General features: G+C 31.9%; 2 protein-coding genes across 15 annotated transcripts in view; one reads left to right on the top strand and one right to left on the bottom strand.

Annotated features, from left to right (window-relative positions):
- Positions 1 to 4: 4 nt before the first annotated feature.
- On the bottom strand, positions 5 to 13,212 carry LOC131938476 (nucleolar MIF4G domain-containing protein 1). Of its 3 annotated transcripts, none has more exons than XM_059296532.1 (15): positions 13,072 to 13,212; positions 5,844 to 5,973; positions 5,348 to 5,473; positions 4,961 to 5,105; positions 4,469 to 4,597; positions 3,908 to 4,388; positions 3,563 to 3,762; positions 3,052 to 3,173; positions 2,754 to 2,847; positions 2,401 to 2,634; positions 2,044 to 2,169; positions 1,714 to 1,841; positions 1,407 to 1,571; positions 1,172 to 1,303; positions 5 to 747 (listed from the first exon to the last, which is right to left on the bottom strand). In XM_059296532.1, exons 2-15 carry the CDS (start codon positions 5,961 to 5,963, stop codon positions 466 to 468), a joined length of 2,484 nt encoding a protein of 827 aa, XP_059152515.1. In that variant the 5' UTR covers positions 5,964 to 5,973; positions 13,072 to 13,212; the 3' UTR covers positions 5 to 465. The 3 variants fall into 3 exon arrangements, with proteins under 3 accessions (XP_059152515.1, XP_059152514.1, XP_059152516.1); XM_059296531.1 differs by having other exon boundaries at positions 13,091 to 13,212; XM_059296533.1 differs by having other exon boundaries at positions 13,102 to 13,212.
- A 290-nt stretch (positions 13,213 to 13,502) lies between these two features.
- LOC131938470 (cilia- and flagella-associated protein 46) overlaps positions 13,503 to 26,486 on the top strand; it is a 56,047-nt gene continuing 43,063 nt past the window's right edge. For 9 of the 12 annotated variants that reach the window (XM_059296522.1, XM_059296518.1, XM_059296512.1 and 6 more), the window contains exons 1-16: positions 13,503 to 13,801; positions 17,260 to 17,393; positions 17,847 to 17,978; positions 18,127 to 18,191; positions 18,390 to 18,554; positions 18,777 to 18,900; positions 19,892 to 19,986; positions 20,251 to 20,364; positions 20,882 to 21,061; positions 21,891 to 21,962; positions 23,243 to 23,260; positions 23,466 to 23,492; positions 23,944 to 24,043; positions 24,228 to 24,326; positions 25,646 to 25,836; positions 26,114 to 26,210. In XM_059296522.1, the coding sequence (XP_059152505.1) occupies positions 13,753 to 13,801; positions 17,260 to 17,393; positions 17,847 to 17,978; positions 18,127 to 18,191; positions 18,390 to 18,554; positions 18,777 to 18,900; positions 19,892 to 19,986; positions 20,251 to 20,364; positions 20,882 to 21,061; positions 21,891 to 21,962; positions 23,243 to 23,260; positions 23,466 to 23,492; positions 23,944 to 24,043; positions 24,228 to 24,326; positions 25,646 to 25,836; positions 26,114 to 26,210 (1,662 nt within the window). In that variant the 5' untranslated portion in view covers positions 13,503 to 13,752. Of the gene's footprint in view, positions 13,802 to 17,259; positions 17,394 to 17,846; positions 17,979 to 18,126; positions 18,192 to 18,389; positions 18,555 to 18,776; positions 18,901 to 19,891; positions 19,987 to 20,250; positions 20,365 to 20,881; positions 21,062 to 21,890; positions 21,963 to 22,307; positions 22,329 to 23,242; positions 23,261 to 23,465; positions 23,493 to 23,943; positions 24,044 to 24,227; positions 24,327 to 25,645; positions 25,837 to 26,113; positions 26,211 to 26,486 lie in introns of all 12 variants that reach the window. The other 3 variants (XM_059296523.1, XM_059296516.1, XM_059296524.1) reach the window with 3 other exon arrangements.

The raw sequence follows: 26,486 nt of genomic DNA, 5'->3' as shown, positions 1-26,486 counted from the left end.
AAAATTCACAAACCAAATTTTTTATTGGTATTTAAGTCTAAACACAATAAAAAGAAATACATATATCGGAAACAATAACATTTTAAATGATTTTATGATGTACATGTCAGCTGTTCTAAATAAATGTTTATGATGCTCATTAAAACAAAATCTCATTTTATGATCAGTTGTGCTAGGGAATAGTGTTTATGATACTCTTTAATCACAAAATTCTCAGAATACAGTGGTGCTGCGTTAACCACACAAGACCTATAATTTGAGTTACATTTTTATTGTTTCAATCAAATTTAACATTAAAAAAAAATACAAAACAATCTTTCAAAATAAATTCAGATGTTTACTATCAGATATTAGTACAGACCTTTGCAAGCTGTCAACCAATTAGAATCAGTCATTCTTCATTCATACATGATTCTCATTCACGAAATCACTGCACCATACCAAACTTGAAACGAAGTGTAAATATTACAATAACATGTTAGATGTCTGGTGACTAAACATAGCTGCCTCAGCCTTTTCAATTCTCTCCAGCAACAGTAGTCCACCTTGACCTTTGTCCTTGCTGTCTTTCAAATGGATTCTCATGAACACTTGCAAGCCCTGCCTGAGTGTCTTTAACTTTGGGAACGGAGCAATGCGCTCAAACATCTCAATGACAGTTGCTTCATTAGAACTAGTCAGGATTTCTGTCAGCACTTGAGTCAAAAATCTAATAATTTTCTTGCTTTCCATTCCAAAGTCTATAACCTTTAATACAAACAAAATAAATAAATTATTCTTTAAAACAGAGGCGTAGCAATGGGTTGTAACAACAAATTAAAATGTCATTTTAGCTGCATTTTGCAGTTTGAGGGGGGGGGGGGGGTGGTGCAAATCGAAAAGTTGAGGGGGGGGGGGGGGGGTGCAAATTAAAAATTTGCTCCCGAGGGGTCGCCAAATTGAAAGATTGTCCCCGGACGCCGGAAGGGACGCTACGCCTCTGCTTTAAAAGTTTCAAATCAACATATAGATTAAAAATGGACAACAAAATAAATTAATCAAACAATTTGAATAAAAAAATTCTTTAAACTAAAATGTATTATACCTAGAAATAAAAGTATTTTTCAAAATTGAAAATGTTATAAATAAAAAACAAGGAAATAAACAAAGCCAGAAAATCGTGTACACTGACCTTGAAAATAGAAATGGACAGTGCTTTAGTTAGAAGAAGATGAGAAAGCAGGTGTCCAAGTTTTACTCTAGACAGTTTGTCCATAGAATCTATTCCTTTAAATTTATCCCACATGCTGAACTGAACTGTAATCTAAAAATAAGAATTTTAAGTCAAAATAGATTTAAAAACACAAAACAAATAAAATCATATTTTATAAAATATCCTATAATATAATAAATGAAAGTATTCATACCATAAATCTGCGATCAAAAAGACACAACTTTTGTGCTAAGAAACTGTAGAAAGGATTGTACTCCTTTTCATTCATACAACAGTGCATAAGGACATGGATTATTTCCCTCTCCTGCGTTCGATTAAGTCCAAGACGCAAGAGTCTGGCAAAAGCATCTTCAAAATCCTGAAAAAAATAAAGTTTATTTAAAGTCAATTAAAACTCTTTTAACCAATTCATAAAAAAACCCACTCGATATGTAGGAGGTTAATCCCATAAACAATGCACGAGAAAACAACAGATCTAAACATTGTATTAGAAATCTTACCTCACTGGTTCCAAGAATACAGAAAATGTTCCTACGAATGTCAGTATTCATTCCTTGCTGTTTGGCTAATTTTAACATTTGTTTGCTAAATGTGCCTGTCACTGAAGTTTCTGTTCTGGATTTGGCATCTAAAACAAACAAAACTCTATACATTTTGTTTTCTAGTTTAACATTCAGCTAGGCACCAAGTCAAATAAACATATAAAACTATGTCAAGAAAATCAAATCAAGGATCATGAGATTTTAATTATGAGATTAAGAACTAAATATTTTAAAAAGCTGCTGTAATAAAATGACAGAAGGTTTTAGCTCAGAGTGAGGTCTATTTACCTTTCACACTATCAGTGTCTTTTCTACCCTCCCATGCTGAGCCAACAATCCACCACCGACCAACTTGATCAGCTTTCAGTAAATCTTCTAAGCTGATATTAAGTTGGTCATCTCCAAGAGATTGGGCTAGAAGCAGAAAATACAGAAAAATTAGGTTCAGGACACACATGACTTGAGTATTAATATGGTAGAACAGTTTTCTAAAATTTATTAAAATTTTTGATAAAACTAACATGTCAATTCATTAAAAAAGGTTATATTTTATTTTAGTTTTAGAAAATAAAAATACTTATATAAAATTGACTTTATAATAATTAGGAGATGAACAAAGAGAATACTAATTAATTAAATAAATACCTCTGATAAAGTTCTTGATTATTTTTTTCAAATGTTCAATGTGACTGTTATCACAATTTGGAATTTTACGCATGTTGTTGTTGCGTACAGCCATTAAAATGTCAAGCATGAATTTTATGCGGGACTGCATTCCTTCACCACCTGAGCTCTCTGCAGCTTTGGCTTTAGCTTGGATATCTAAAATAACTTGCTTCAGTTTAGCTGGGTCATCCTTACGAAGATTGAATCCTACAGCTACAAATAGAGAAACAAAATAAACTTGTTCAGAATTAAGTTAGGGTTATACTATAAGATATAAATGTAACAAAAATCAATATAAAATAAACAGTATGAAGCAAACAATTTCAACTTACTTTTTAAAATTTGAAGCAGGAGCTCTATATCTCTTTCACCAAAATGAGCAATGAACTTTTCAATAATGTTGAACATTAACTTACAGTGAATTACCTGCAAATGACACAGATTTTTTCTCCATATTAACTTTACGAAAGCAATATTATTTTCTGCATGTTTCTTAACAATTTTCATTACTTTATAATTGATTTAGGTTAAAGTATTTCATTTTCATTATTGTATTTATTGAAAAAAAGAGAAGTGACTATGATTAAAAGTTTAGTTTTATATGTTACATTTGAATAATATCTGACAAACCTTAAAATTATAAATATTTGCAATCAAGAGTAGAACATTTTCCATTTGCTTTCCCATGCCATACTGAGGCTCACTTAAAAGGGTGTCAAATTTTTTGGCTAGTTTCTGCAACACAAATGCTCCTAAAACAAAACACACATAGTTTATTGATAAACTTTCTAAATAGCTATAATTACAGTAAAAGAAAAATAACTTTGCAGACTATAAGTTCATAAAGTTTAACAAGGGTATGTGAGGTTTTCTTTGACCTCAGCATTTGAAGTGATTGTATGGTCAGTAATAATTCCACCCCATTTTACTTTTCCAAACTGAAGTCAGATGCTAATCAGAGCTGGTGGACATCCTATGGACTAAAGCCATGGAACCAAAACTAAGATGTTCAGGTTCAGAATCAAGTGCTCTACCACAGGACATTGCTAATTAAATCTTACTACCAATTTGCAAGCTGACAAATGACCTAACTAAATCAAACATTGCTAGCCAAAGAGCATCAGCTAAAACAAGCACTTACCCACTTCAGAGCCTACATTGTTGTAGAGAATTGCTACCAACATGGCTAGTTCTGCAACCAACCTCTCAGGGCTTAGCACTGGTGTTACCACAGCCTCCATGATGAGGGATGTCAGAGTCTCATTCACATCAGCTCTGCTGTTGTCCAGGTAAAGAGACTCTACCTGGGAACTTATGGCTTGAATCGTGCCTTCACTCACCCTGCGAACAAGTCAAGTTTTCATCATTTCATACATTATTTTTAAAGAAGTTTCATATTCATTAAAAAAATTAATTTTAATTTTATAAAATATGCAAAAATAAAGGAATTTCGTTGGAGCGGGAAGGAGGTCAAAGAAATATTTACTTGTTCACAAGTCCTTTTAATCTTTTGTGTAGCATCTCATTATGTGAACCAGACATTAGAGCTCTTTTAGCAGGAGGTACATAAGCTCCAGGAGCTGAAGGCTTCACTATATTTCCCTCCTTGTCTCTAAGTCTGCCATAAATATCTTCCTTTAAATCCTCCTCTGTTCTGGGTCTTTTCCTTGGTGGTTTCTCTGTTTCCAAGTCTTCATCAGACTCCATGGGTTCATCTAGATCACTGTCATCTTCTTCTATATCTTCATCGCTGTTCAAAACTGCATCCTCATCACTATCCAACCCTTCAGAATCACCATCTGAATGAGCTGCTTCTTTCAATGCAAAAGTTACTTTTTTCCCAGTACTTATAGCTGTTTTACCCTTTTTACCATCCTCTTTCTCTGTTTTCTTACCAACCTGACTTTTTGTTTCTCCTTTGAATGCTGCAGATTTTGGTGATTGTAAATTTGTATCTGTTTCCACCTCTGTAAAAAGTTTAAATTCTCTGTAAATTTTGCCAAACTATCACATCGTGTCATGCTTCACTAAGATGAAAATATTTTACCTGATTCTGAACCCTGTTCTGAATCATCAAACTCAGACTCTGAATCACTGTCATCTGAGTCTTTTACATACCCAGTACCAACATCTTCTAACGTTTTGATTTTATCTGCATCTGTCACATCCAAAATGTCTTTTCTAAAGTTAAAGAAAATAAAACATCTTGGAAAGCACAATGACAACAAGAATTCTAGTCCGTCAACATATTTTTTACTTAACCAAATGTGTCTTTTGTAAATTGTACAGAAGTGATAACTAATTAAAGTATTATTAGTTTTTTCATGCAGGAATTATAAATTTCAAGGAAGTATTAGAAAAATTGAAGTGTAAGTTTTAAATAAATGGTCTATTTTCCTCAAGAAAAAAAAATTCCCTAAAAAAGGAAGCTATTTCTCTGGTTTGAATGTTAGTTTTTGTAATTAAATTGATATAATATAATTGTATATCCATGGTTCTGATTTGATATATATAAATCTAGAATAAACAGAAAAGATACAGTCCAATCCATCTTTCATAAATGAAGAGGGCAGATTTTTCTTTCCTTTTTTCTTTCTAAATTTCAAATTTTTCTCGAGTTGCTTCAATTCCTTTTCATCTTTTTGGATGGCAAGTTTTAATCCTTCAATCCGAGAATCCTGCTTCTGTACAACATAAAAGGTAGTTAATTTCAAGACAAAATCATGCAATATGCATAAATATATTTAACATCCCATACTTTTAGTGTTTTTTCTCAAATAATGTGTTGAACATTAACAGGATCAAGTTATTAGGTGATTTAACAAAAATATTTCTAACAATTAAAAAACTCTAGTTTGGCCTACAACAATGGCTTGACTGTATTTTTTTTATAAGTCAATAATTTAAAAAGAAATAAATATCTTACCTCTTTAACTTCTTCTTTTTTTTCAACTGTTTTCTTTTCTTTCTTGAGTTTAAGACGTTGTTCTTTTTTTTCTTCCATTTTCGCTTTGAAAGCTGAATCAACATTTTTCAAGGACTTGATAAGTTTCTGTAGTAAAAATAAATGTGAAAACATTTTGAGTGAAGCATACTAAAAAATTTTTTTTTTGAAAATATTAATTTTATGAAATATGAAGCTAATATTTCTAAGAAATAGGTATAGTTTTGACAGTAAACTCATTATTTCAGCAGCCAATTTCTTAACAATATATCATGTCAAATGATTTACTGTCTTTAAAAGTTTGAAATATATGTTCTTATTACTTAACATAATAAAAAATGGACAAGGTTAATTTTAGTCAGCTATAGATTTTAATTAATTTTCCCATTTTTGTCCCCATATATTTATGTCAATCTAAGAAAGAACTCAAAAACCAATTGTGGTGGTAAACGGTAACAAAACAATAGAAAATACTCACAAAATCACGATGTGCAAAAGCATCTTTTCTTGCTTTCTTTAGCTTTCTTTCTTCTTTCCTTCTTTCTTTTCGACTAAGAGTCTTTGAGGGGGGCATTTTAGTTCGGAACTTTCTAGTCATTTTCACTAGTCTAAAATTGTAAATTAAAAAATCGATGAAGGTATTGGGAAAATATCACATTTATAATAATGGGGGAAGAGGAATGTGGTCCATAAATGATGTCACACTCATTGTTTAATTTGGGCTGTTGTGACTGTGTTGAGGGTAAGGGTGGGGGTAATAAAAATGAGTATTTTGAATGTTTTCATTTTAAAAAATATTTTTTTTAACATAACCCTACTTACACATTATAAATAAAGAAATAAATAGCAAATTATTAATATCGTTTAAAAGGCATGGGGGAAACAACTCAACTAATAATAAACTGGTAAAACTAAGAGAACACTCCTTTAACCCTTTGAGCCCTCCCTGACCTAATTTCTCCCATTTCTTGAGCTCCCAGGGCCAAACCAAATATCTGCTTCTAACTTTGCTTATAACTTTTGAACCGTTTGAGATAATCAAGCCAAATTTGATATCCAGACTCAGGATCAAACAACAATGCAGCAAGATTCTGAAATTCTTTATTTTTTTTTACAATGTATGAACAGAACAATGTACATAAAAATAAAACGAAAACATAATTATTGTTTTGATAGAACATAGAAGAAACCAATTTACATTTAGTAATTTGTTTGTTATTATTTATACCTGGCCATACCGACCTGGAGTCAGCTGATATAGAATCTGGAATATTTTTTACACCAACATTTTCAACTGGTTTGAATGTTGAATCTGTAGCCGAAAAAGAATTATTATCAACACGCCAAGGAGACTGAAGTTTTACAGCACCACATGCATTAGAACGTACTTGAACAGTTTCATCGTCACTGCCAATTTGAATGTCACTGTGTTCAGTCTCAAATTCTCATCACAATATAGACCAGGAATATTATCTTCTTCATCACAATCAATAAGTAGTTGTATTGCCTGAGATGCAGTCATTCTACTTCTTTTGTTGATATTTCGGTCTTTTGTTTCATCTTTTGCACCAACTTTATGTGCTGAAGTCGATGGCCGTGGCTCAGCTTTTTGTTTCGGCGGCATTGCTACGAAATGTAAACACTTTCACTTTTCCTAAAATCTATTTTTAGAATCATAATCCCGCACTAAAAAGACATATACGCACTTTTAGTCAGTCTTCTGCTAATTATATTTATTTAGACGGTATACCGGCCGCTAGGAATATGACGCTAGATCATCGGGCAGGAAAACTGGCTTTTCAGACATATATGCCTAATGTTGAAGCTGGTTTAACGGCCTGGCGGGCTCAAAGGGTTAAGCTGCATGGAGATGAAAAATACATGAGCACAATGCTAGCTGAATCAAGGTGAAGCAATGAATTACTCAACTGCTGTATAAAGGGCAGTATCTGTATGAAATCATAATAGTTTTGTTCTTTGAACAGTGATGTTCATGCATAGTTCATTTTGTGGCCCAATAAAAAAAAAATATATATAGTTATGAATTTGAAAAAAAAATAATATTCTATTTTGGTATTTTTCTATTAAGGAAGGGTTTGGTGAATATGCATTAGAAGCTGAAGTGGTTTGGTACTTCCAAAAAGGTAGAAACCACTGATCTTGATCAAGTTGGTTAGTTTTATCAAATGTAGACCTAATTAGTAGATATTCTTGCGAAATCTAAAATTTACTCTATTTTCAAAAATAAACATGACCACAATTTGGTGATCACTAGTAAGGAACTCTGGTGCATAGCCAATTAAAAAGTCGAACCTTTATCGTAGTTTGCCATGATGGCCTAAAACGTAAGAGTGTAAGAGTGGTATAACATGTTGGTGTTGTCATGGAAAGATGTGTCATGCCATGGCAGTGAGTGACAATAAATATTAAATTACGTAATTTAGTTTAAAACGAACAAAAAACCTCAAAATTAGTGCCTAATGGATTAAATGGAAGTCTATTAATTAGGTTGTCTTATTACAATTTTTTAATTAAAATTTTCTGTCACTTATCATATATCATTACAAACCATATCACTTACTGGTTAATTTGAGACCAAATTTAATGGTCTAGCTTAATTAGGGGCCGAGAAAACAAACAAAAACAAAATGACCTATTAACATCTTAAAATGCGAAACTCTTTTTCGCCATCAAAAGATATCAAAAAGTTACGTTGGTTTGTGTTTTCCATTCGTAGCATGATGTCATAGCAATTACGACAACATTGGGTATTTTAGTTACCAAAAAAAACCAAAACATTTTGTTAGAAATAAAACTTTATATTCATTATGTTTATTAAGGAAATATCAGACATATTTATTATAAATTCTATGTACAATGTACAATTTAAGACATTAGGCATTCCATGATGAATTGAACAATCAATACCCATGAAGATGACAATAAAATTAATATCCAAAACTAAAAATAGATCTGACAGAAATCTAGATCTAGTCCTTCTAACTGTAACGACAATACAGTATTATTAGGTAAGATGATAAATGAACTTTTTTTTAACTTTAAAGTTAAATATAAAAAAATATAAATTAATATTCTCTTCTGTAGTAGCATTAGGTTAGGCGAAGTTTTCTTTTTTTTTTACCAGCTATGCGTAGTAAATCTAAGTTGATTTACAATTTGCTTGGTTTATGAGGGGAGGGGTGGGATTGCCCACCGACGATCTCTAACAGCAATAGTTAATGCTGTGACGTATGTATGGTAGGCCTGCTAAACTCACGGTGAACCCTCGACCGTGTCAACATTTTTCTCCCGCAGACAAGAAAATGTAAGCAGTCGATCTCGCGAGCAATGCGAGCGACGATGTTTGGAAAATTTTGAATAATTATTTTATAAAATATTATTTCGTTCAAAAAAATTTTTTTTGAAAAAGAAAGAAAATAAAACCGCTCGTGGCATTTTCCATGTGAAACAATAAAATAAAGCACAACTGATTTACGTCGGATTCGAACTCGGAGATTCTAGGTCACCTACCGCACCGTTCTGTTTACTCTGCCACACACCACGATGTATTGGAAAATAAAATATTAGACATTTTGTATCAAAAGATTTCTAAAACTAAAAGGAAATAATTACTACTTCATTTATTGATATCATTCTACGTAGTAACTGAGTAACTGCGTAAATTTTACACACAATTCCTATATTTTTAACTAACACAACAGCATTAACGAGGTTGACCAAGTCTAAAAATAAAAAAAAATTGCCAGTAGGCCTAATTAGATCTAGCACAAAAAGGCTCGGAATGAGCATTGTTTAAAATACAATACTAAGGCCTAATTAAAAACTACATATAATTTCATATAAATTATACAGTCGGGTAGGCCACGAAGTATTAATATTAACAAGGTTAATGACTGGTCACGAATTATGTTCAATGAAACTAACAGTGCAGTCGGCCTACTTGGCTTGCAGTGAAGAAAAAAAATTACTAATACTTTAATACAATAATAATGCCCACAATTTCTGCACATGCTAAAACTGAATTATAATTAAAATACTAGACTTAACAGTGTATTCCGCAAAAAACAAAAATTAGTTGTTTCTATCTGACAACTAGCGTAACAATGGCGTAACGTTGCTAAAAATAGCAGCGGCATGGTATTTCTATGGGGAATTGGATTTTGGAAGAAGGGAAGCAGCATCATTGTAATTAATCATGGTAAATATCTCAAATATATATTTATCTAGGAGCTGTCGAGCGCTGATGCCCGGAGGTCGGTCGTTTTTCGTTGCAGTTCAGTTCCTAAAACTAAAAGAGCATGACGTTTCAGGGTCAGGTTCTGACTTCCGGTTTTGGTAAGGAGATCGACTACTATTAATCAGTGGTCATGTTTAAATTGAAAATAAGCCTAGAGTAAATTGTAGATTTGAGAAAATCTGTCTGTTACTGTTACACAGAGTAGGCCCCCTACAAAGTCTGTACCCTGTACTGTAATGTACACTCTACTGTACTTCTGTACGGTACTGTACGTACACTGACGTACAGTAGCTAGGCCAATGCAAAAATTTAATTTCAGTAAAACAATATAATAGTTACATATTTGGATAGGGGCTGTCAATATGATTACAGATCAGTTTAAATTTTCAAAATCTGACCATAAACAAAAAAGTTATAAATTTTTTTGTCATTAAAAAATAGCAGTTTTTTCAGACAACCGGGGTAGACCCTGAAAGAGGAAAAATACTGGGAGTGTATGGACCAAATTTTAAAGAGTTTTTCACTAAAAGTGGTATTAAAGCAAGCTAACTTCATCAATTGATGTCATGTTATGGTATTTTATAGATTTTTGTATGCCGAATCCAATGATGCTATTTTAAAAAGTGTCCTTCGATTACATAATCGACTAATCTCATAGATTATGTAATACCCCCCTTTCTGTTTTTTTAAAACATCTAATAATCAATGTGATAAGAAGTCATTGTTTAAATGTAACACTGTTTTAATCTATAATATGACATTTATATATGCTGAAGCTAATGGTAGTATTTAAAATGGTCCAACATTGTTACATAACTATCAAATGTTAAGGTTATGTAATACCACCCTTTGCTCAAAATATACCATTAATTAGTTTTGAAATCACTTTTGCTCATTGTCAGTTAACTTCAAGTTAATAGCCTACTAAAAGAAAATATAACTAATCAAGTTTTACAATACAAAGAGAAGAATGCTATTACAATAGTAAATTTGTGATTATGTAACTTCTTAAAAGATGTTATGTAATCTATGTCCAATACTAAAGGCCTACTCTATTCCAAAATTTAGGCCTATTTCATTATAATTATATTTCTTGTTATTTTGCTGTAAAATTAGTCTAGTCACAAATGTATCTGATTAGAATCAGAGTGTGCTTTATGATAATTACGTAATATTATTACCCATATTAAAATTATTCCTTTTTACAATTTCAATAAAATATTTTTTGGAGGAAAATTTTTTTTTAAAAACTTGCACAAGGTATAGATCTAGTGTAAGTTATAGGTCTATAACATAAATTATATTTAAGCCCAATGTTTATGCTAGTAGTAAGTAGGCTTATGTATTTTTGCAGGTCTACCAGTAGGCCTTTTACAATTAAAAACTTTCTTAAGAAAAAAGCATGTGTTTGAGTGCTTGACTGTGTAGATCTAGTAGATTCTAGAAATTGTGTAAGATTACGGTGTGTGTCTATACACAGACACGTGTACCACCACAAGCTTTTGCCTAGATTTTGTTTAATCTGACTAGCCAGATCTTCTGACCAACGAATTTTATTGCCCTATTACGTAAACACAACCGCTGGATAGGCTAGTCGGCCAACCCGATGAACGTGTCAGACGAATATTATGTACTTTCAGAGACAAAAGTCTGGCAAGATTTCTTGATCTATGCCCGAGGGTTAGTAACATCAACTCCACAAAGTGAAGGGGGAGGTAGGTGGGGTATGAATCCACCACGAACTGAGTAGGTACCGTACGGGTGTTGTACAACATCAAAGGCGACGACCGTCGGCTCGTCGCGTCACGGACTAGTGGGGGCGGGGTGAGGCTTACGTAGGCTATGGTTGTTACGTTGGGTGTTATACAGAATGCCCACCCACACCCACCCCTTTTTGGTCAATTTGGCAGGCTAGTATCCTCCACGTTGTTAAGCGTATGTAAGTGTGTAGTGAAAAAAAGGGGGACCGGGAAAAAAATTAAAGCCGTTTTTGTGAAAAAGAAATGCTCTAATTTTAAATGAAATTAGGGTGCGCGAAACGCAGAATTGTTATAATCGGACAGTAACCATCTGGATTAATTTTAAAAACAAGATAAATTTGAAACCTGAGCCGTAAATATTAATAAGACTTTTTCCCCTTTAAATGGGTAAGGACAAAATTATGAAACATGCCTGTCGGCTTATAGATCTAATCTATATAAAATAGAAATAGCCGTCGAGTCTAACACGGGAACACATGTAGGCCTATCTATCTTTAGAAATTGTTTACAGTATCATCCAATCGGATCGACCGCCTAGCGTCACGTGACCAGGCATTCGGATGTGCCACACGGTGTGTAGATCGACACAGCAGAGCAAACAGTCGGACAGCGGTCGGCGCGTTAATTTTAATTTTTGCTCCATTTTAAAATGTATGGGCGGCTTTATTTGGGGGTATTGTAGAGAAAATCATACATATAAATAAACGTCCAGATTTCAGCAATACAGCGCAGGGTTCAAATTAAAAATCGGTCTATAAATAACCCGGGAAACTTGGTTCAACTTTGCTGTACGATATCTCCGAAAGTATTTAATATATTTTGACGACGAACCCTGCGCTGTATACTTCTACATCTAATCTGTATTTCTGCCAAGTTTCACTGTTGTAGTATGTAAACTCGATTTGTGTATAAGAATTTTGTAACGCGTCGTCTGTTTAAAGACGGCGATTCGAAGCACAGCCGAGCGGTTCAGTCGGCCAGCGGTCGGCGCGTTATGTTTTGATTTTCGGTCCACTTCAAAGTCTATAGACGTCTCTATCTTAGGGCATTATAGTACATATCATACATATTAATAAACGTCCAGATTTTAGCAATACAGCGCAGGGTTCAAATTAAAAATTGGTCTATAAATAACCCTGGAAACTTGGTTCAACTTTGCTGTACGATATCTCCGAAAGTATTTAATATATTTTGACGACGAACCCTGCGCTGTATACGTCTACATCTAATCTGTATTTCTGCCAAGTTTCACTGTTGAATGGCGAAAACTCGAAGAGTCTATAGACTCAAAGTAACACCCCTGTTTTAAAAAGGCGAAAAAGCCTCCCCCCTAATCGGCACGTCGCCGCGGAGGGTAAAAAATGCGATTTAATCGGCGATTTCTTCAACGTTTGAAATCATATTAAAATCAAAATTATACAGTTTAAAAGGTTATTCAATTACGAACAAAATGGTGTATAACATGTTAATATAAACACAATAAAATGATGCAAAAAACAGAGTTAAACATGCAGGGGGTAGGGAAAAGCCGATTTGTCCGATTTTCTCGGCAGCGGCATTGGCCTAGCTACGTACAGTGACTTCAGACTTCATCAGTACAACAATTTACAATACACTTACTGACTTACCCTGGATTCTCACTAAAATTCCAAACAAAAAGAAATGTGTTATAAGTGGGTTAGACTTACTGTTAAACTAAGAGTTTACCTTTGACTTACGCGTCAAATTATTAAATTAATGTAACTTAGAATTTAGAATAAACAAGAAATTAAAATATCGTCAATGCTGGGTGATGGAGAAAAATTAGATCGCATTTCGTTGTGATATTTTGTTCTAGTTTTTAAAATCCAGTTTTATACATAAAATACAACTTGATTTTCTATTATACAAAACAATACAAAATTGTTGAAAGTAGAAAATAGAAAAACAATGTACAAATCTAAAACAAAAACAAAATAAATATAAAATAATGTAAAAATGTTGAATACAATATCTCGATAAAGATTTACATAAGTTTTTATGCTTAGAGTAAATATTTCGTTTTATACTATTATTCAGTTCTGAACTTTAGCCATACAGAAATCTCCCTAGTAACAACTTAAAAAATTAGATTATATCCCTATTTTCAATACATACTTTGAGACTTTGTTCTCCATAATAATTTCTAAAAATCTAAAACAATATTTTTGTTTTATTGTAAAAGAAAGAAAATAAAGAAATTGAAAGCAAAACAGTTTTGTTAAAAATAAAAATAGTAAACCTACTATGGCTAGGTTTCGCATGTAAACAATATGGCCGCCGACAGTACAACTGCGTTATAGCTGCAATAAACAATAACAACACATTGATAGTTCTATATCCTTATTGAAATGGATATAACTATCCGAAAGCTTCTTATCGGCGCCAGCAAATATGGGGGTAACTGTTTTAAAAGATTTTTAATTATAGGATATAGGCCTAATATTTAAACCTAAGGGATATTAAAAATAACAAATAAGCTCAATGCCCAATTTCAATTAAAGCCAGCGAGAAAGTCTCAAAAGTATTTGTCTATTTGAGAGGTCCATAAATTAATTTAAAAATCATGCACGGCGTAGTTACAATTAATATGGTCATAAAATCCTGCCTGTCTGGTTTTTTTCGGACTTAACTAAACATTTGATGTATTTGATGTTTTTAATATTTTCGGTAACTAAATAAAATAAAAAAAAAAAAAAGCAAAAACAATTTGGTTTTCACGAGTAATGGCAACATAAACAATGGCATTTTCGATAGGTCGCCATAAATTTTATTGTACACATTGTAAGCTAAAAAAAGAAAAACTAGGTCATGGGGTTTAAATTTGCATTGTTATTTAAAAACTTGATCTGCAAAGTTTTTGTAAACAAAAAAAACTATAAAGTGGGGCTTGTCAGAAATCGATCAGGGAGTTCCTGTACAGCCAATCAATGTTTGTCTTACGAAAGTGAAACATTGGGTTATAACTTAGGCTTAATGAAAATAAATAGAAATGTAGCCTTAAACTCAACAAACTATTTTCAAGTTCTCTGGATCTGCAACTTGTATAGCATCGATTCTAAAAATATTAAATTTCTGAATTAATTTTAGGCTTAAGTTTTTAATAAAATTGTATCTTTTATTATTTTTACGGTCCTAAATCTAAAAAAAGCACATTTTTATTCCATGTCAACAACATTACGGAAGGATTTTCGTCAACTCACTGGTATCAATTATTAAAATTTGGTAATCTAAAGTTTTAGGTCCGTAAAATCGGCCGAGGCTAGTAACGTGAAAGAAAGGTGACTCATTGATATGGTTTTAATACAAGTATATGTAGATATATTGGTATAAAACAGGGGTCTCCAAACTTTTCAGTCCGATGGCCACATTAACTATGAAATATCAGTTCGGGGGCCAGAGTTTCTTTAAGGCATCTCTTCAGGGAGGGGGCGCTTCCCTCCCGAAGAACGTCTACCGCCCCTCCCCCACGGAGAAAAAAGTCTGGAAGAAACGCTTTCGGGGGTCGATAACACACTCGAGGTCCAAGTTTGCTCTCAAATTGTTCTTCACGTATTTCATTCTTGAAAATGTTTGTTCACACAGGTATGTTGTTTCAAAATTTGAAAGGTACTTTGATGCAGAACTTTTAATATTGGAAAGTTTTCCTTGTGCAAAAACTTATGAAAATTAATCTGCCCTACTTTGAACGTGTCTCTAAGGAAGTCATTTTCTTGCAATTCAATGACCTCCAGCTGGAGTTCATCTTTGCTACTGGCCACATTTGCTTCAAATGGGTTTTGAAATAGTCTCACTTCTTCTGCCTTTGAATCCAAGTCAGAGAACCTACTGAAACTGCAGCTGGAAGTCTTTGATGATCATATGTAAATGACATGGGAAATTCATTGGTTGCTTCAGCCATAAAGAACTTGCACTGCTGAAAGTGCGTCAAGTTGTTGGCCTGTACTTGTTCCAAATACATGACAAGTTTGAATCTGAAGCCCTTTAGGTGGGTGTATGGTTAAGAAACTAGATTTCCCTATCTTGCCGTTTTAGGTTCAGAAAATTTAAATGACTAGTTATGTCTGCAGCAGAGGCCAATTTCTATACCCACTTTAATGAACACAAGAAGTTGAGGTGGAACAACTGTCCAGCGACTCATCCATTGCAATTGAAAAATGGCGAAGCTTGATAGCATATTTCGCTATTTGAGTCACGATGTTTTCGCCAATGTCTGCAACACGGCGGGCAATGGTATTTGACCCAAAGCTACATTTTCAAATTGTTTTGAATTTTCTGTGCAAAGTTCCTCAGTCATCTCTAACAACATTTATTCAGTGGACAAAAAGATCTTTGCGGGCCAGATGAAATGACCTCGCGGGCAGCATCCGGCCCGCTGGTCGTAGTTTGGAGACCCCTGGTATCTATATATATAATTCTCTTCTGGGATCTATCTATATATATAATTCTCTTCTGGGAGCCGTTAGAAAACAAGCTGCAAGCGCCTCCTTGCAGTCCCCTCTTTTTCTCTCTATCACTATCACTACCACCCCCACCCCACCCCCACATTGTCTGGTGAGCTGTGGTCACGCTAAATGTTTACAAAGCTAAATGTTTACAAATCATAGAGTCGTAGAGCCGGGTTTCTATTAGGGGCAGATAATTTAGTTCGATTTTAAACTTACAGGAGGTAACTAAGAAATAACTAAGAGGAGGCTGCTTTCACGGGGGGGGGTGGGGGGTGGGGGGGGGGGTGGGGGGGTGGGGGTTGGTAGGGGGGTGGGGGTGGGGGAGGGGTGTAGGGTCGGGGTTAGGGGAAGGGGGGGGGTTAGTGTTTTAAAGCAAATATTTTCAGTGGCAGCATTGGTACTGTCGAATTCACAAATTATGAATTACTGAAAAGTAGAAAATAAAACAACTAAATAGCGGCGTTTGATACGCTGTGTGTCGGCTCGTAAAATATAAAAGATAATTGAATAAATTAAAAGCTATGTCAGTCTAGATATATTTAATTAGTATAAGCCAGAAATTAACTTAAAACTTTAAACAGTAGTGATTAAGAGCAAGATTTGCTATATAAACAGCACCCATCTGTAAATAAGAATGGTTTCTCCTGAATCAGGAACAATAAGTTAACAAAAAATAAACTTAAACAAGATGGCTCGTAAAAAAAAAGAGCTCGGTTGCATCTGATGAAAACATTGCTAATCTTTCTTTATTACTTTTTATTCAAACTGTATAAAAACAGGTACATTAAACATTTTTGTAACTTTTAAGACATAAATCCTCCTAAAAATGTGAAATAATTACTAAAATGTAATGAGTCACTTTTCTTTCACATTACTAGTCTAAAATTTATAATATGGTCCTTCTCATTCTCATCTGTACAACTGGAGTGTCAAATAAATATGTAATATAATGTAGCTAATAGCTATTAAGTAGTATCAGGTTAAACACTAAATATCAAAAAATAGAAAAAAAGGTTAAAAGACTACTACTGTGAATATTGACTCAACATAAAGTGCCGTAAAGGATGCCAGATGGGAAGGGTCAACTTAATAAATAGTTCAATTTAATTAATTAATTTATTTTATATTGATTTTGATAAATTTACTTAATTTTTTAATTTAGGGTAATCTCATGTTATAATGTTGGATATTATCAGATGTTTGTTGAGTTTCATAAATAATAGTTACTGTAAGCCATAGTTTTTACCTTGATGATTTCAGGCTTGTATTTTCCTTTTATTTGATACTGTAGTTCTCTGCTCTATAAAGGATTAATTTGGTTAAATATATACCGCTCTACGATGGAGCTAAAACTGCCATATCCCTTGTCAGTTTTTTAAATTAATAAATTAATTCATTAAAACATTTCAGTTGGAGAGGAAAATCCAGCCCTTCAACATGCGTATAAATTACTTCGAAATGTGGCAGAAACTCGACCAGCTGTTGACTCCCCTGATTCCTTTGGACAAGACCTGTATGTCATATGTGCAGAGACGGCATTGCAGGCTAGTGTTTTTAAATATCAAGTCAAAATAAAACAGCTTCTAGAAATAACGTACATGATTACAATATGTTGACATGACTGTATTAGTAACTTAAAAATCAAGGTTTGATTGTAGTTGAATACTTAAATTGATACAAGTAAAAATCCTCTTTTATAATGTTATATTAACTAGAAATTACTAGAATAAATTGTGGTAAGGCCCCAGAGAACACCAAACACATCTTACAGGACTGTAGCAGGTATGAACAAGCACAGTCTAAACTGTGGCTCCAATACACCCATTTCAGATTAAAAAATTTTATAGGGTGCCTGTAGATCTGGAGACCACCACCTAGTTTGTCCACCATGTTTGACTGTCTCCGATGTAAATAATATTAAGTGAGATGACTAAGAAGTAGAAGATTACAACGATGTTTTTGTATTTAAGCATTCTTAATTAAATTTATATTTGCAGTATGGATTCATTGATATAGCAAAGCAGTGCTTGCAGATGTTTCATATGAAAGAACCAGCTGAAAATCAGTTTCTCTGTAGAGGTTATCTTTGTCAGGCACAGTTGTTAGCCCCATCTGATGCCAATAACTCTGTAGGTTTTGATTTTTTGAAGCAATAAGCTTTAGGAAAAACTATTTAAAAAAAGTTTAATTAGTATGCTGATTTAAAAAACTTTGCAGTTATTTAATTCTGCCTTGAAGGCTATAACTAATAAAACATTTTGAAAACATATTTTGTAGGAGCAACTTGACAAGGCTGTTGTATATATAATTAAAGCTATCCAGTTTGCTAAAAATAACCCAAGGTGAGAAATTCAGCTTTTAGACTGATTTTATTAAAAAACAAAAAATGCTTCTTTTTAAAAATGCATTTTTGTTTTTGCTATTTTTATTTTGAAGGTGCTCAGAAATAATTGTTCAAATGTTCATTTTGTAGGTATATTCCCTAGAATTCATTTGGATTTCATATTTGTTAAGACAGTTTGCTTTTTATTCCTTTGCAGATACCACTTTTTAGTCTACAATGCCTCAGTAGTCTATTGGCAGTTCTGTAGGCCATTTTTAAAGTTTGGTTATCGACAGTACCTTGTCCGAAGTCTACACCAAGTGGTAAAAGCATTGGATGACATAGATGACAAAGACTATGAATGGAGAGCACAGCTTATGATGTGAGAGAACTTGATGTTTTATATTTGATTTTGTTTCTCCTGCTTGTATTGTTGATAGTGTTAGGAATAACATTAAGTATAAGATAGCTATACTCGTTAAAACATTAAAATTTTTATATGAATTCATTAAGCATAAATTGGTTAAGTTATTATTTAACACAGTAAATAGTTTTACATTCCAAAATTTGAAACACTGAGAATGTACATCTGATTGTTACACAGTGCATTGATTGAATGTCACCTGGACGCACATAGACAAAGTGATGCGTCTCAAATAGCAGCTGCTGCCTCCACGTTTATCAAGGCACATGTGCCAGACTTGTACAAGACAGTATTTGGTCTTATGGTAAAATTAACCAACACATTTATTTTTACAAGCTTTTATTTAACTCACTTCCTCGTCAGTCTAGACCAAAACGGCAGAGCGAAATTGCAGGCACTTTTAACTGACAGATTAATTGGTACGTGGGTCAAGACATGAAGACAATGCATCATGACATTCAATTAGACTTAATTGGTTGCCTGATTAATTTTTTATGAATTAATTAAAAATTTGACCAAATTGGTAGGCAGTCCTATCCAACTACTCCATGTGACTGCATTGTAAATAAAAACATGTAAAGTACTAAAGAAAAATTTCATAAAAAACGTTTTAATAACAAGCATCTTATATACTAAATGCACTAAAAAGGAGAAAATAAATTATACACTACTATTTAAATAACTATAAAGAAAAGCATGGGTCTCTTCCTAAATATTAGTAAAAGTATCTAATAGATACTAAAGTGAACCACGCTTTTCTTTATAATTATTTAAATAGTAGTGTATAATTTATTTTCTCCTTTTTAGTGTATTTAGTACATAAAAGCTTGTTATTCATTTTTTATGAAATTTTTTTTTCTGTTTAAGTTTGGAAAAAATGGCAAACATTTTTTTCTTTTATGAAATATTTTTTTACAAAATGGTGTGAAGCTGGGAAGAATGAGAATGAATATGTTAGTGTAATGCATTTGTTACCCTTGTATACCTCTCCTGTTTCACACAGTGAGTTTAGTTTTATTGCTTATCATGTTATTTTAAAAACTAAAGTGTTCTTACATTGTACTGGTAAATAAGGTTATGTTATAAATATTTGGTTTTGTGTTATAGTGTCAGGAAATAAGAAATGTGTATAGTTTTTGTGTCCCCTACTGTTTTTAGGTTGTTGTGTAGATTCACTGTGGTAATGTGATTACAACATATAAATAAATTTGCCATTTCGAGTATATATTAAATTTAATTTCAACGGTTATGTTAAAATAATTGACATGAATATATTAAATTGATTGCTCTTCAAGGTTCGATATCAGCTTGCTGATTCTGCAAAAATCCAGAAAGATTTAAAGTTGTCCCCGCAACTCTCTGTGTTTTTCAGGATTTGTAAGTTGAAGAAGTAAGTTTGTAATGCTGTAAAATAGTTTGTATCACATGTATTCTAGTTAAGCTAATTGTTACATCACATTAAAAAATTACATTTAAGAAATTGAAATTTTTAATTTTGTTTGGGTAATACATATAAAAAATATGCAACAGTGATTTTAATTAGATCTTTTTAAAATTATCAAAACGATTTCAATTATTTTTTTAGCATTGTGTTTTTTAATTGCAATGAGAAATACATCTGGGTATGTCACCTTACACATGTCTTTCCTTTTAGCTTTCTAAATCCACCAGATGACCAGATATTTATTGAAGATTTTTCATCTTTGCCAGTATCAGAGCATAATTTGCCTGTTACTGAGAATACCCCTAATCCTGTGGTTCAGGACATGTAAATTATTCATTATGTATCAAATGTTTTAAGACAATTCTAATTCATCTGTTAGTTCCATAATTCAAATTTTTTTTTTAAAGTTTCATTTCTGAAATATTTTAAATTCTGTTAAGTAAATAGCATTTTGTGTTTTTATTAAAAATGCAATTAGATCTATGTTTATTTCCACCGATTGCAAATATTTCTAATTTATGTGTAATCATTATTTGTACAAAGTAAAATGCATCCTTAATTAAAATGTTTACATAAATGTAATCAGGGTGGGAATTTATATTAAATTAAGTATAAAAAAACCATCAGCTGTCAAACAATAAGCATAAATTTCCTTTACCTTATCATAAATTAATTTAATTTAAAACATTTAAGTTTGCATCCTTAAAGGATACTAATTTATCCTTTACTAAACCTTTAATAAAACTTTAATTTGTTCAATGTAAAAAAAAAAGAAATATAAAATATATTTAAAAATTATTATCATAAATATTGAATTATTTTGATTACTTTTTTACTTCAGTACCATCGAGACTAATGAAGGGTTAGATTTTGCTACAGAAATACAAAATATTTTGACCCTAATTGGCGTGCCATTTAAGCCAAGTGTAACAAATTTAATTGAAGATGGACAGAGGAAGTTTCGAACGAGCTCACCAAGTTTTAGCAGTAAGGATGAAGTGGACTTTGATAAAAGAGAAATGTAAGTTGCCAGTGCAGTTTTAGTTTTCATCTTCTTCTATCTTAGTATGATAGTATAATGTAGTTTTTCTGTAGTGCTTAATTCTAGCTCATTTGAATTTTTGTCTAGGTAAATAAAAAATAAAGATTAAAACTTTTTTAATAATAATCTTTGCCATCATTCCTTCTAGTCTTGTTATTACTTTAACTCTTGAGCTGAATTCTAATCATTATATCAAGCCTGTGATAACACATAAGCACCTTAATAGTTAGAGGTCTACATTATGCTCCTATCTTTTTATTTCAAAACAGTACTAATTTTTATTTTTGTAGATACATTCATTAAAACAGATTATTTAGGTAGTACTGTTCAGATGTATGCTTTTACAAAAAATAATGTACTTCTGTTGTTATTCACCCTTTTTGTCATATGCCTCTCATAACTGCAACAAAAATTATTTTATAAAATTGTGGTTTACATTAAAATTAAAAAATAAATTCATTTCAATATTTGAAAATCACATAAATTCATAATGTATACATGTATTTGTTTCTTTCAGTCACTCTTTAAACCATAGAACGCTGACTCACCTTCTCTATTGAACTTGATTCATAGATTCCTTCCTTCTTTATCTTGCACTATGTCACTTCCATATTCTGAATATCTTTCTCATCTGATAAACATATGATTCTCAGGCTTTATAATCATTTTATTTAAGAATATTCTTGTTTAAATATGTTTACTTGTGTATGACTTTTCACTTTCTCTTTAAATAGTTATTACACAGAGAATTACCAACATTTTCAGTTTATTTCACGATTATCTTACTTTAAAACAATGCTTTACTTAGTTCTAGCAAGAGTCCCTCAGCTACAAAGAGTCGCAAAGGATTTAGAAAATCTTCACCATCAATTTCAGATAAGTTAGTTGCATTTCAGAAACGTTTTATATTAATTACTTTTGAAAAAGTATAAAGTCAGTTAATTGTTTTATCACAGTAATTTAAAAAGTTCAATTTGAATACAAGTGGGTAAAATAAAATAAAACAAAATAAATGTTACACATTCTTGTAAGGATTTTGTCAACAAAATTTCTAACAGAAGAAAACTAAACCCAAAAACTTTATGTGTAAACTGTACTTTATATATAAAGTTAGACAAATTATTTAAAAGATTTTAAATCTTGGCAGCTAAAATTTAGGTAACCTATCGGGCTGCTTGTAAAAATATAAGAAGTAATATTATAGCCTGTTATATTTACATTTCAGTCTTTTATCGGGAAAAGAAAGGTTTGAATAAAAACATCTTAAGCTCATATATCAAAACTTGCAAAATAATGTGTACACACATTATTTTAAAAGCATTTTAAAGCACTAGCTTGTTTGTTTGATTGTCAAAACACTTAACAATTTATATGAAATACATGTCTAGTGTATTTTAAACCTCTGAATATTATCTGTATCTCATATTCTTTGCTTTGAGCTTCTATATCCATCTTGATTTGATTAATATCAATATTGCTTTTTTTTTGTGATTCAGCAACTTTAAAATTTAAAAAAAAATTGATGGAAAATTCAGAAATACTATAGATCTGCTTGAAGTAAAGTTTTTCCAATAAATTTCAGCATTAATATGTGGATTTTAGAATTTAATGAATGAATTAATAAGCTAAAAACTTTTTTTACTGTAAATTACATGAGTTCAACAAATTTTAAAATTGATTAAAAATTCAATAATAATACTAGTGTTAGTAATAATAATATAAAATAATCTTGTATATTTGTTTTATTCATGTATCCAAAGCTGCTGAAAGTGTGGACAATTTTTATTTGATAGGTCTTACTTTATTTTAGATAGTATTTAGATGACTAATGGAAAAATTACTTTGTCTAAAACAAAAGCTTTATAATTATGTAGTGATTTAAAACAGACTCATTTTAAAACTTTCCACTATTGAACTTAAAATCCATGATTTTTAATTAAAAACATGAAATCAAAATGAGTGACCCTACTTAAAAGAGTATATTCCATTATTAATACTTATTTTATAAAGATTTCTTCAATCCTTTTTATGAAAACCTGATTTTCATAAAGCTGTACCAAGTACATTTTTTTTCTGTTCTTATGCTACATATATATGTACAATCATTTAATTATTCAGTGTGTGTGAGTTTTAATACTTACTAATATTTTTCTTTATCAGCTTACAGAAAAAAGGAAGGTTAGCTCAAAATGTTTTCCTTTGAATTTGTTGATTAAAGTTCAATATCTAAATTAAAATTTTGTATATTAAACATTCTCAATAAAGTTTAGATCACTGATAGAATAATAATTTAAAAAAATAAGATTAACTTTATAAACATCTTTTTTCAAGTAAAAATATAATGCCCCAGTGTGGAGGGTAACAATGAATTTTCTTTTTTCAGCTTTCTTCCAGTTGTGGAGTCTGAGTGGTTAGCTATTCCCCACCTTTTTAAAATTCTACTTCTCTTTGAAAATGTTTGCCTTGAAATTGTTCTTTTATGTTTGCATTTTAATTAACTGTGAAATTATTGTTATATTTATTTGATCAAATGAATGCTACATGAAATATTTAAAACAACATCGTAAAAAAGCTAGAAGCTTTACTTTTTATACATATGTTACTCATGTATGATCCCCTCATATTTTAGAAGCTACACATAACATTAAAATAATAAAATATGTGGCATATTCACTATAAATTTATGCTACTTTTAAAAAAAAAATGTCCAAATATTTTCCTCAAGGCTGGTTAAAAGAATTGAAAGCTAATATATTATAGGTACACTTTTATCTGACTCTGTTAAAAAATCTTTAGGCATTCATTAGGCTTTATTCATTTATTAATTAATTCCAATGAAGGTTTTGTTTCCTTGTTGCCAGGTGTAATTTGCTGATGGAGATGTCTCATCTGTGTCTGGAACAAAACTTTCCTGACCTGGCTGCCGAATGTCTGCTCAAAATGAAAAATTTCTCTCCCATGGTAATTATTGTTGGCTAAAATTGTATCACATTCATACAAAGTTATTGCTTTTAATTAAATAAGTTTTCGTCTGTATTTTAATTTTAAAAAAATATCTCTGTTCTCAGGATATTTTAATGAAAAAAAAAGCCTTCTCAGTTGACAGGATACTTACATTTAAAATATTTTTTTTCTTTGTTCCTAGGATGCAGGCTTCCAACTGGCTCATGAATTTTTAGAGTGCCAGCTGATGGTTAAATCTCTGGGTGACAAACATGAAGCTTTATTAGAATCCGTTGTGGAAGTAGGTTATTTTGTTGTTGATATAGTTTGATCTAGCATTAGTGTAAGTTGTTCAATTGCAGGTGTAATTAGGTCAGTTGTTGATTTAGTTTGATCTATCACTAGTGTAAGTAGTTTGATTGCAGGCATAGTTAGTTCATTTTGTGGATGTAGTTTGTTTTGTCATGGGTATAAGTTGTTTAATTGCTGGTGTAGTTAGTTTAGTTGTAGATGTAGTTTGTTCTGTCATGGGTATAAGTTGTTTAATTGCTGGTGTAATTAGTTTAGTTGTTGATGTAGTTTTTTCTGTCATGGGTATAAGTTGTTTAATTGCTGGTGTAGTTAGTTGAGTTGTTGATGTAGTTTTTTCTGTCATGGGTATAAGTTGTTTAATGGCTGGTGTAGTTAGTTGAGTTGTAGATGTAGTTTGTTCTGTCATGGGTATAAGTTGTTTAATTGCTGGTGTAGTTAGTTTAGTTGTAGATGTAGTTTGTTCTGTCATGGGTATAAGTTGTTTAATTGCTGGTGTAATTAGTTTAGTTGTTGATGTAGTTTTTTCTGTCATGGGTATAAATTGTTTAATTGCTGGTGTAGTTAGTTAAGTTGTTGATGTAGTTTGTTCTGTCATGGGTATAAGTTGTTTAATTGCTGGTGTAGTTAGTTAAGTTGTAGATGTAGTTTGTTCTGTCATGGGTATAAGTTGTTTAATTACTGGTGTAGTTAGTTGAGTTGTTGATGTAGTTTGTTCTGTCATGGGTATAAGTTGTTTAATTGCTGGTGTAGTTAGTTGAGTTGTTGATGTAGTTTGTTCTGTCATGGGTATAAGTTGTTTAATTACTGGTGTAGTTAGTTTAGTTGTTGATGTAGTTTGTTCTGTCATGGGTATATGTTGTTTAATTGCTGGTGTAATTAGTTTAATTGTTGATGAAAATTTTTCTGTTATTTCTGTTGAATGTTTAAGTGTGGGTGTATATTATTTACTTGATGTAAATTGCTGTGTTTTTGATGTATGCTCCATTCTAAGTTTTGCGTGGATTTTTTTTTTAAAATAAGGAAAAAATGAAATAATCTTCTACTTCTTCATTCACCCCAGCACACAAAGAAATTGTGCAGTCAGCACTATACCCATAAATTTACTTTACCAAACTCAAATATAGTACCCATCAGATCGCAACACATCTAACTCTCTCAAGTTAGACTTGAGCTCATGACTTTTGTGTTAGTAGTCATCCAATCTATCAACCCTGCTGTCCCATAGTGAAAGTAAATACATACATTAAATCAACTTGCCTGGAAGACATAGAATTTTAAACCTCATGCTTCTAATATCTGATTTCACAGACACGAATACAAGCAATAAAAAAGTGTGAAGATGTACTTATGAATGCCATTCGTCTTGGAGATCCTAATGTGATACAGGCGGGATGTGCGACCCAGTGGAACCTATGTCTGCCTCTGCTCCAGCCCAACCTGAGAGACAAGGTCAGGAGACCTTTGACTATGGTGGCTAGAGCACTGGAAAACATTGACAGGTGACTGTATAGTTTGTGTGTTGCCATGGTGGCTAGAGCACTGGAAAACATTGACAGGTGACTGTATAGTTTGTGTGTTGCCATGGTGACTGAAACTTTAGAAAAACATTGAATGGTGGTTTTATAGTTTGTGTGTTGCTATGGTGACTGAAACTTTAGAAAAACATTGAATGGTGGTTTTATAGTTTGTGTGTTGCTATGGTGACTGAAACTTTAGAAAAACATAAAGAGGCGATTTTTAAAAACGTTATTATTTCTTGTATCCAACATTCCTCAGCCTGCTAATTCAGCTGCGATGTCAAGTTCACACAGAATTGGCCAAGTGTGAAGAGGACTATGAACAAATCGAAGCAGCCACTGAACACTTGAAGAAGGTAGGTCACCTGTATTCTCACCTGTAGTGGTCCACAGAAGTGTGGTGTACCTCATGAATACATGACAGAAAAAGTAGAGCTAATTTTATGTTACATTTTAAACCATTGATACAAAAAAAAAACCTGACACAAGGCTCCTTATAAAAGCTGTTTATCTATGTCTAAAAAAATGTCAATATCATTTCATTAATTTAACACAGGTAGTTTAATAATTGCATTTTTACACATTAAAAAAATGTTGAAAGTTACAAAGCAGAAAACCATAATTTAAAAAAC

This window comes from Physella acuta, unplaced genomic scaffold (genome assembly GCF_028476545.2).
Source record: "Physella acuta isolate Inbredline_101_S28 unplaced genomic scaffold, ASM2847654v3 ptg000245l, whole genome shotgun sequence".
Classification (NCBI taxonomy): Eukaryota; Metazoa; Mollusca; class Gastropoda; family Physidae; genus Physella; species Physella acuta.
Note: the sequence above shows the minus strand (reverse complement) of the source record. Positions and strands in the feature narration are given on the sequence as shown.

What these genes read in the sequence shown, in the direction of transcription:
- LOC131938476 (XM_059296532.1), bottom strand. Translation starts at nt 5,963, where the DNA reads ATGACTAGAAAGTTCCGAACTAAAATGCCCCCCTCAAAGACTCTTAGT. An exon ending in AGAACAGGGTTCAGAATCAG is followed by an intron (nt 4,389 to 4,468) that starts GTAAAATATTTT and finishes AACTTTTTACAG; the next exon opens with AGGTGGAAACAGATACAAAT. An exon ending in TGTCCATTTCTATTTTCAAG is followed by an intron (nt 748 to 1,171) that starts GTCAGTGTACAC and finishes TTTGTATTAAAG; the next exon opens with GTTATAGACTTTGGAATGGA.